Consider the following 10,715-nt stretch of genomic DNA (forward strand, 5'->3'; position numbering starts at 1 on the left):
TTGGTAGAACGCCATGAAACCAATGGGAATCAAGTATTAAAGTTGTTCTAAATCTGGACATATAGAAGGGAAAAATGACCACATCTGTTTGGAGTTGAGTATTCTAGTCATTCATTTATTTTTAATACTATTATCATTGTGTTTTTCTTTTTCAAACAACTATCAAACTAATGGAGAGAGGAGGGTATTAATATTATCAGAGTGAAGGAAAAATATTATTAATGTAGCATGTCAATGGCGAAGCCATGAATTTAATCTTTGGGAGAACCAAGTTAAAGTACAATGATTAATTATTTACATATATTATACTATATGTTATGTTATATATAGTAGCATAAAACAATCACAAGCCTTTGGTTTAGTGGTTTCCAAGGCCTTATAAAGATCTATAAAATCTTAAGTTCAAAACTCCTAACCAATGTTATTTTAATTTAATTAGTTTAATTAATCAGACAGTTAAGATCATTGGAATAAGATTGTGAGCTATGAACCATTATAAAAAAATTCAAAGAGATGATTTGAGAGACTTGATTCCAAATACTAACTACTATTATCTTTACCCATACACACATATTTACATATTTTGAAGGAGCCATGCAAATATATATTAAAATTTTTTATCATTTACATATTTTATTTTTTTAAAAAAAAATTATGGGCTTTGGGGGGCATGGTCCTCCTAGCACCTTTGTGACTCCGCCACTGCAGCAAGCTATAAGTGTTGGTCCTAAGCTCTAACTCGTAAGTCAATTTCAAAAGTACTCAATTGGCAAGTATATTCTCTTTAAAGAAAAAATATTTTATTTATTTATTTATAATTAATAGGTAGAATAATGATGAATAAGATATATTTAAACCTGAACATTTATGTTGGAAATACTAACAAAAATTAGCTGAGTTGTAAGATTCTTGACAAGTATATTTTGTATTTATAAATACGCGTTATTACTCCATCAAAAGATTCTTTTTAACTAAATGGACGATGGAGATGAATGAATGAGGTTTATAAATGTTAATCGCATTGTAAGTAGCAGACAACTGTAAACTAAAAATGCACAAAACTTTGAACCATTGCCCCTCCCCAAAAAAAAAAAAAAAAATCTCGAATGAAAAGAGAATATGATGCACTAGAAAGGTAAATGGAAAACACAATTATTAATATGAACTGCTAAATTATGGTCCAATTATACGTTCAAGTCCCTTTTTCCCAACATACTGGATATGCCTAAAGGGGGAAAGGAGCATGGGAAGAGAAAATGACCTAAGAGTAGAAAAGCAAGGATTATGTTGGTTGGTGGAACGACCCTCAACCTATATTTGTTGAGGAATTAATTACAGCTTTTAGGTAAAAATGAACTGTGTTTGAATATAATCAATCCTTATTTTGACTAAGAATGTCTTGTTGCTATATGATGGAAACTTCAACCATAGTGCTGTTCTAACTTGGAGTTGGAGGCTCCCACTTAGCACCCAATTAGAAAAACATATTATGTAAAAGTTTAGATTAGATTTCTTAAATCAGATAAATCAAACTCACTAAGATAGAATATCATGATCTCTAATCCCTTAATTCTTACATAATTTTATGAAGTTAACATTAAAAAGAATAGTATTCTGAATATTATATACAATAAAAAAAAAAATTCTCATTTTTACTATAGTTTTTCTTAAAATTTGAACCTCTTTTTTTTTTTGGGTCCCACCTGGCACTCATTAAACATTTGAACACTTTTTCTTACAAATTCTCATTTTGAGTGAACTAAAACTACCGATGTAAATTTTTCCTTTGTTTGTAGGGAAGACAATATCTCTATTTATCTTTTGGCTTAATAGACAATTTTTTTAAACTGGACTGAGCCGATTCCCATCTCAAATTTGTTTTCTTCTATTTTACAAGCTTTAAATAAAGATGAAATTTGGTCTAATTCTTTTGTTTCTCCTCTATTTCAGATTGAGAAAAAAAGTATTTATCTAGGGGGAAAAAAGCTGTCTTTTCCATATCTCCAACATCCGCCAATTGAACAGAGAAAGACAATTCAGAGATGGGAATAAGAGTACAATAAGACCCATTGCTGATTGGTGGGAAAGGACCCCTTCCAACAACAAAGAAAAATAAGTGTAATGAAACTTTATTAATGCATGCCCCAATTGACTTAATAAAAAAGTGACATAATAATCTCAAGCATTTCTTTAAAATAAATTATGAAGATTTTCAAAATTCTATACTATAGAATATGCAGAAAATTTCTACAACTTCGTCAACATTTCTAGATACTTGAACCTTGTCTCTAACACTCTGCACCCACAATCTACAAATACTTATATTTGTGGAGTAAAGATCGTGGCCAACGGTGAAAAAAATTATTAAAAGAAGGGGGCAAAGAAAATTATGAGAAAAGAATATTCCGGATTTCATTAAGCCCCTATCAGTCAAGTTTCCTAAGAATTAGTCTAGCATCAACTTAAGACACATGCGTTGGGCCTCTATGCTTATGTAATAATGATACTAATAAATAGTCCTATTGGGAGTTCAGGACTAATTGTGGTGCCATGATGATGATGATGATGATGATGATGGTCCTGTAGTTACAGAATCAGCATATTGCAAAAACGCATAACCCAACCACCTCTTGGCATAAAAAGCTTATTATTACATCTGGATTTATTTTCTGGATTGAGATCAGGTGCAATTGGTATGGATGGTTGAGATTTAAAGTTACAAAAAGCAATTTTAAATCTCAACCATTAAATATAAAAAATGAGAAAAAGTAAAAAAATAAAGATAAAAAAGTACCCAAAAAAATTGTGAGAGACTTGGGTGAATTGCATGGTGCAATTGCATTTAAGAATTGCACTGGATCCCAGTCCTTCACAACCAGTCAAAAAAATAAATAAAATTGTTCATGGCTGCACAGTAAAGTAGATTCTGCCAAATAAAATTTCAAGGTTGGTCAGAAAGTTGTGTCAGGCCTTGGATCTAGTCTCTCAAGAAATAGACATTACTATGGACAACCCAGGCCCACTCAATACCTGAGGAAAAGCTGAATATATTTTCACCACTCAGTGGATTTTTCTTTTGATGCAGACAGGATTTGATTCTAAGTTTTTTTATTAAAAGATAAAAAAAAACTTTATTAATTGAAGTAATTTGAACTTGTAACATTGATTGAGTATAAATTGAATGCATGAGTGTCCAAGACACCCAAGAGTTTAGATGGAGATTCAGGTAGAGGATTGAGGATTACAATAGATACTTATTACTTCAAATCTACCTTCAAAAAATTATAACAAGAGACCAAAAAAATAAACAATTATACATCAGGTGAAAAATAGAGTAAAAAGATCAAACCCTAGCTGCAGCTTCTCTAATAATTTTTTGGTACATGACTACATGTTCAGATGATACACGCTTTCACAGCTTTAGTATTTGGAAAGGGGAATAGGATATAATTCTTGTTGACCAGAAAAAAAGGTCATCCACACATCAGAAACTCGTGGTTTGCTCTTTGCTGCATATCATTCCAAATTATTTGCTGTATTGAATAATATGTGGAACCATACATATTTGTGTCCCACCACCAGTGTTTCTCTTTTGCCCAAAAATACAAAGTTTCTAGAGATAAACGAGGAGGTTTGGGTCTCCATTCTATATTAGCCTGAAACAAAAGCCCAATTGGAGGCACCTAACTGATAAAGATCCTCTTTTTGCCAAATATGAACACTTAAATTGAACTGATCTTGCTAAGCCTCTAAACAGGACCAAATCTAAAACCTGGGTGGATTGCTATTACAAACAGTAGATCCGTTTTGTTTACGGTCTTAAAATGGGTTTCTTTTTAGCTATCCAACCTCAATATTTGCTGCTCTTCTGGCTAGAATGGGTCCAGAACAAGAGCATAATTTTATGTGATTTTTGATCAACTGCATGATGTCCTTTTCAAATCTCTTCATTTTGATTTTTCTGACTGTTCTTCAGACCGTGTTGTTTTCGTTTGATGTCATTTTCAAATCTCTTCATTTTGATTTTTCTGACTGTTCTTCAGACCGTGTTGTTTTCGTTTAATGCAATCCGTATCTTACCAAAAACAGATTATGGTATACGGTATTGAAGTTCCCTTCTTTCAGGGAATGGAAAGCATTTTTTTTAGAGGGGTCAAGATGACATGTTTTAAGTTAGGCCGTAAAGTAAAGCAAATGGTTTGCTGCCAAACAATTTGCTTTTACTTTATGGCCTGACTTCAGTTTACATTAATTTAGTCTATGACATCCTGAAATTAGGGCACAAACAAGGTTGTTAAAATCGGGATCCTACGTAGGATCGTGGGAGGTAGGTAAGATCGGAGATCGTAGGATCAGATCGTGGATCGTAAGATCCTACCTATTTTAAGAAAAAAATATATTTATAGTGGCTTTGTATGTTATATAATCACTTAAAATATGAATCCATCCATTAAAAAAAAAATTGCATTATAAAATGTAATTTGCATGCACTACATCGTTCTTATGTCATTCTAACGAAGCAAAATATATTTAACTTTGACATAATGTATCTAAAAAGTTCAGTACATGTTTAATTAGCAACTAAGTACCAAAATATTATCTACACATATGGAAAGTTCGCTTAATTTTCTTTATAGCCAAAGTAGACATTGTATATTTGTACTAGAGCTGTAAAAAAAAGACACCAAGATATAGAGCATGCTCAAAAATCACACAGAGAATTCATCAAACAGGTTGTGTGCAATTCTAAACTACTAATTGTATTTACTAATATTTCTCAAAGATTCAAATAGAAAAGATCCTGTTTCATATTTTTTTCAAATTTTACTTAATTTAGTTAACAAAATAGAAAAATAAAAACCTTAAAAGCTTTGTCAAAATCATATACACAACACAACAATATGGAATCAAGCTATCAAAGTACAAATAAATGATAAACTACTAAGTACTAACTACCAAAACAAATTACCAGAAAGCTTAAAGGTAGCGATGGCTCACGGCAACATCATTGAGAGGGCTAAGAGGTGCTGAGTTTTTGACAGAGAGCTGAGGAGGCGCGGGACAGAGGTACGTGCTGGAGCTTTGTGTTTCTAAATAGTTTAGGTTTTGTTTTTGAAAACGTTAAACTTATACCGTAGGTTTTTTTTTTGAGATTTTATGTTGACATAGGGGTAAATTTGGGACTTCAATTCATTATTGGGCTTCTAAAACCCGTTGGGCTTGTTGGTTTAGGTTTACCCAAATGAATCCCACATAAAAAAAAAATAAAAAATAAAAAAAAATTCAAGCCAAATGGTAGGATCGGTAGGATCCCATACAATCCTACGATCCTATATGATCTTACACGATCCTACCTACGATCCTAACATTTTTGCGATCCTGCTACGATTTTAAACTTTTTGGTGAGGTGAGATCGTAAAATCGTGCGATTTTACGATCCGGATCGCGATTTTGACAACCATGGGCATAAAGCAAAGCAGGTAGTTTAGCGGTAACAGAGCACAAACCACCATCTCAAAAGTCAAAACCTTGGTTCATTGATCAAGAGATTTGCAAATACTCTAAGAGCAACTGCGTCAGTTGATGCAAAGTCTTGCAAAATAGAAAAAATTGCTCATTTTACATATTTTGAGCAAAAATATACCCACATCAGTGGGTCTACAATTGTGCATTTATGCACAATATCTACAGCAATCGTGCATATATGCACGGTTATTGTAGCTATGCATATCATTATTTTATATTTTTTTCTCTCACCTCTCTTCTTTCTCCATCTGACTTCTCTCTCTCCCTCTCCCTCTTCCTCTGAACTGAACAAAACTGATCGACCACTGACTACCCAATTCAACAACCCCCCACCACCAAATCCAACAACCTACCACCACCACCACTCTCTAACTCTAACCCGTGATCCTCTTAGTTCTTCTCTCAGATTTCTCTAATCCCAAACCCACCATGGCCGAACTACCTAAAGCTCTTCCACTTCATGCCACCACAAGCCGCCACCATGAGCCACCATCTGAGGCAGCTCCGTCTCTTTCTCTCGCTCAATAGCCAGCCCCAGGTTGAGCCTCCATGGCTGAACCTAAGCACTCTTCCCTCTATCTCTAAAACCCAAGGCTGAAGACCTCAAGCTCTCTCTCTCTGATCTCTAACTAAAATGTACTGAAGAAGGGAATAGAGGTTACTAATTTCGGTTCTCTTTTTTCTACCGTTTGCTTTGCTTCTCCTTGTTCTGGTCTTGCGCTCTGTTGCTAGTATTGTGACGTCTCTGCTCTGCTTCTTCTCTTCACTTTTCTTTGATGCAGATATTTGTTGTTGTTGTTGCTTGTGCTTCTTGAAAGGATGGAACTTTGTGTTTTTTTAATGATTATTTGATGGAGAGAGATGGGGTTGATGGAGGATTGGAGTTTCTGCTCTTTGATTCCGGGTTTGTGTGTGAGAGGATTTCAAGAGAAGAGAAAAGTGTGAAGGGTGAGGGAAATAATAAAAAATTGTAAAAGAATTAATATTTTATTAAATAAATGTGTAGAATATATACAAACCGGTATGAGTGTTTTGTAAAAATAGACGTGTAAAATAGAAAAAGTAAGCTTTTTTTGCAAAATTTACAAAATTTTTGCCTCCGCTGATGCAGTTGCTTTAAAGGTTGCTTTTGAAGAACAATTACTCGTATAAATTAGTTTAAATAAATTTCAACAACATTCAACAGATTTATCTTTGACAAATCTTTGACAATTTAGGTCCAATAAACGCCCTAATATTATGAATTTAAAATAAAATCTTACATCTAACCATTATAAATGCACAGGTCAATAATGCTTCGGTCCCATCCATGAATTTCATCAATAAAGGGGAAAAAAATTATTTTTATACTTTATTCAAGCCATTTAAACTAGACACTGATTCAAACCCTTTTCTTCAAATACTTTTTTCCAAATTAACCATTGGGTTTTTTATTCAACTCCAATCAGATCATTCCTAGTTCTTTAACACTGTGTCTCCATACCATCTTCTGCCTGCACTCATTTTACCAATACATACTTTCATCACAGCTCAAAGTTCAGACCCAAAAGCATCTGAATTGGCTTTCATAATCATAGAATTCTCAACCAAGTAAATGAAACCCCAGGGCTATAGTTTATCCTAGCCGCAAAAGAGATACAACTTTCCCAATTTTATTCAGGCTCGACCTTCAAATAGTGAGCTTAATTTACAGGTGGAGTAAATACAGCTTCCCTAATATTTGTTAACACTGCTCCACCAAGCATCCATATGACTCAATCAAATTCAAATAGCAGCAAATATCTTATGAAAAGAATCTCTAATGAATTACTGCAAATAGTAGCTTGCACAAAGTGCCAAGCACCTGCATCCAATTTCCCTGTTTTCACACCACAGCTTACCCAAATTAATGAATGGCTTTATGAGGACTTCTTAAAAGAGAGGAAGCTGGGGAGATGACACATAAAAGACAAAGATCTTCTGCATAAATGGCCTAAACTGCATGTAAAGTTGTACTCACAATGGCAGTATCAAGTATAGCAACATCATCAAATCCTCATTGCAACCTCAATGTCCTGGAAAATTTTTTTTTTTTAGGTATAGTGAGGGAGGGGTAAGTGAGTTCGAACAACAGACGTGAAGCGCCACAAAGGGTGCCCATTACCACTGGGCTATCACTTGAACTAAGCCCCCTCACATCTAGTAAACAAGATTTTATTATTATTATTTAATTTGCCTCAGCCTTTTAAAACCAAAGATGCCAAAAATTAGTACCAGCCAATACCAATCAAAAGAAAATCTCCCCCTTTCCCTCCCTCCTGAAAGCATTGACTTAACCTCCACTCATCTTCTTTGACTTTTTTTTTAATCAGTAAATAATTTGCTCCAAAGTTCAAACCCCATCTACAACTGAAACTTAGCATTGCCAAACACTTTTTCACATGAAAAAAAAAATCTGCCGGTCATATGTTACATGCCAGGGGCCTTATTCATTCCTACAAGACAAGCATTCAAAGCCTTCTTTATATTCTGTACACCAGACTTGTACTTTGATCAAAGCAAGAAGAGTATGATCCCAAGCTGTTAAAACACAAACTTTCAAATCAAAAGATCTTAACTTCCTTAAAACTAAATTAAATATATTCCACATCCATTCTCTAGTCACTTAGACACTACAGACCGGATACATAGTTGGCATAGAAAATGACATTACAATGGTATCCAAATCTTCCAGTAAGTAATAAAAGTTATAGAACACAATAATTTTCATAAGAAAATTGGATTAAAAAAAAAATAAGCGATAAAACATAATTTTTAAAACAAAATTGTTAGCTTCTTCACATACACATAAAACTATCCAAATAGAACCTCATTTGTCAAGCTCCATTGCCTGTGCAGCTTTAGCTTTTGTCAATGCCGTCAATTTAGTCTTCACTTTTCTCTTTCCCACTTGAAACCCACTTCCGCCCTTCTTTTTCTTGTCGCTACGATCAACCTAATCACATAATCAGCCAAAGACAAACATTTTAATTTAAATGGGATAACATTCATAACCACAACAAGCCATTTCAAATTAACTCACCTAACATTTTACTACAAATCTCATCATACACCAAACTTTATCTATCAAATTCAAACGGACTAACATTCATCAAAAATTTAAAAAAGAAACACCAATTGTTTTATAATTTTGTAATGGGTTGCTCAGAAAACCCATAAAACAATAAAAATTACACATTTTGAATAATGGGTTTTCCCAATAAACAGAAAAAATTTCGTTTTAACTGAGCTAATCACAGAAATCACCAACTCTGAACAAAAACCTTCACTTTAAGTATTCAAAAATAAATAAATAAATAACAACAATAATATTGAAAATAATACCAAAAAATATTATAAGGAAATCCAGAGAAAGAGAAAGAGGGTTACTTTCATCTTGTTCTTCTTGGCTTGAAGCTTCTTGGCCAGCTTTTCCTTCTCTTCTTTCTCTCCTGATTTACAAAAAGCAAAACCCAATTAGCAACACAATACAATATATATATATATATATATATATAAATTTGGAGGAAATTGAGAGAGAGAGAGATTTGGAGGTGTGATTACTTTTGAGATCGAATGCATATTGATTTTTTCTACGGGTGAGGTTGTTCTTCTTCGACATTTTTTGTCACACTGTGTATGCGTTCGCAAGCTCTTTCTGACCAAATGCTTAAAACCCTAAACCTAGGGAATTTTAATACGAATAGTTTTTTATAAGTTGCGATTTAGAGTGAGTAATAATTAGTTCTCTTTACATGTCATGTAAGGGCATTTGGTCTAGTGGTATGATTCTCGCTTTGGGTGCGAGAGGTCCCGAGTTCGATTCTCGGAATGCCCCCTTCCTCCTGCTTTTAACTTGTTTTTTTTATTTTTTTATTGCTTGCTTCCGCTGTTTTTTTTTTTATTTATTTAATTTAAAGTTAAAGAGTTACCCATAAAGTTGTACAGAGTATATTCTAAAAAAGTTAAAAAAGTATATTGTATTCTTCTAAAAGAAAAGTTGTTGTGTGAAAAAGCACCACCACACCCTTCTGTTGCAAATGATTTTTTTTTTTGAAGGGGTTGTTGCAAGTGATAAAAAGCACAAAAAGCTACATAGCTTTCCAACATGTTAGGCGGGATGGGAATAGATTAGCCCATAGTCTAGCTAAAAAAAAAAAACAGTTTTATCTGCAAATCTTGAGATTTGGATAAAAAATTTACCCGGAGATGTAAATGTTGTTTTCCGATCGAATCTTCCTTGAGTTTGGTTGTTGTTTTGCTTTTTAGTTTGTTTTTTCCTTTAATAAAATCTTGCTTACCTTTTTCTCCAAAAAAAAAAAAAGCTACATAGCTAGGTTATTAACAGAAGACCTAGGCACAAAAAGCTACATGGCTAAATAGCCTTAATTTTTAAACTATATAGCTATATACTGTAATATATTTTTTTATACTATGTAATAATGTGTTATTGATTTGAAACTCAATATTATTAATATCAAGTTTTTAGTAAAATTGAGTTATCAGTTATGTGTGTATATTGCTCTTAAATTTTTTTTTTTTAAATGTGAAGAATTTGACATTATTAAGTGAAACTAATATTGAATATTGCAATGTCGAATTTTAAAAGAGTGGTATTTTACTAAATAGTTTGAAAAAAATAATTATTTACTTCTATAGTTTAAAAATAAAAGCTATTTAGTAATTTTCCCCTTGCAACTGGGGATGAAATGTCATAATAAGATGTGATAAGACATGGATGTAAATGCTATAAACACCAAAAGGACGAGAGAATAATACTGTACAACACAACAACCCACTTATCACAATTCTCAATCAATTAAGCCATTGTTGAGAATCTTCTTCCAATAGATCAATTGTCGTAGACCCTTGTCCAATCAATCAAGCATCAAGCACAAGGAAATCAAAATCATCAAGTTTTGTTTGTTTATGGCGGCATTTTGGACTTGCAATCTAGAACTTTGATAAACACATTACAGACACAATTAATACTCCACTGTCATGGAATTTTCCAATTTAAAATCTAAGGCTGAAAACACTTTCAGGAAATCATTTTACGCGTTTACGTATGTTTGGCAGCCACGAAAAATTCGGTCAACGGAAAATTATTTACAGTTTGACCGAAAAATCAGCCATTTCCAACGGAAAATCATTTCCACTTTGATTTTACC

At 33.1% G+C, this 10,715-nt stretch overlaps 1 protein-coding gene and 1 non-coding gene across 2 annotated transcripts; one reads left to right on the forward strand and one right to left on the reverse strand.

The window, feature by feature from the left end:
* Positions 1-8,101: 8,101 nt before the first annotated feature.
* On the reverse strand, positions 8,102-9,251 carry LOC142638700 (uncharacterized). The gene is made up of 3 exons (XM_075812763.1): positions 9,109-9,251; positions 8,935-8,996; positions 8,102-8,500 (listed from the first exon to the last, which is right to left on the reverse strand). The coding sequence occupies exons 1-3, from the start codon at positions 9,164-9,166 to the stop codon at positions 8,375-8,377; spliced, it is 246 nt and encodes an 81-aa protein (XP_075668878.1). The 5' UTR covers positions 9,167-9,251; the 3' UTR covers positions 8,102-8,374.
* Positions 9,252-9,310: 59 nt separating this feature from the next.
* Positions 9,311-9,382, forward strand: TRNAP-UGG (transfer RNA proline (anticodon UGG)). Its single transcript has one exon. It is a non-coding gene; the product is annotated as a tRNA-Pro (tRNA).
* The last annotated feature ends 1,333 nt before the right edge of the window (positions 9,383-10,715 follow it).

This window comes from Castanea sativa, chromosome 6 (assembly GCF_040712315.1).
Source record: "Castanea sativa cultivar Marrone di Chiusa Pesio chromosome 6, ASM4071231v1".
Taxonomy (NCBI): domain Eukaryota; kingdom Viridiplantae; phylum Streptophyta; class Magnoliopsida; order Fagales; family Fagaceae; genus Castanea; species Castanea sativa.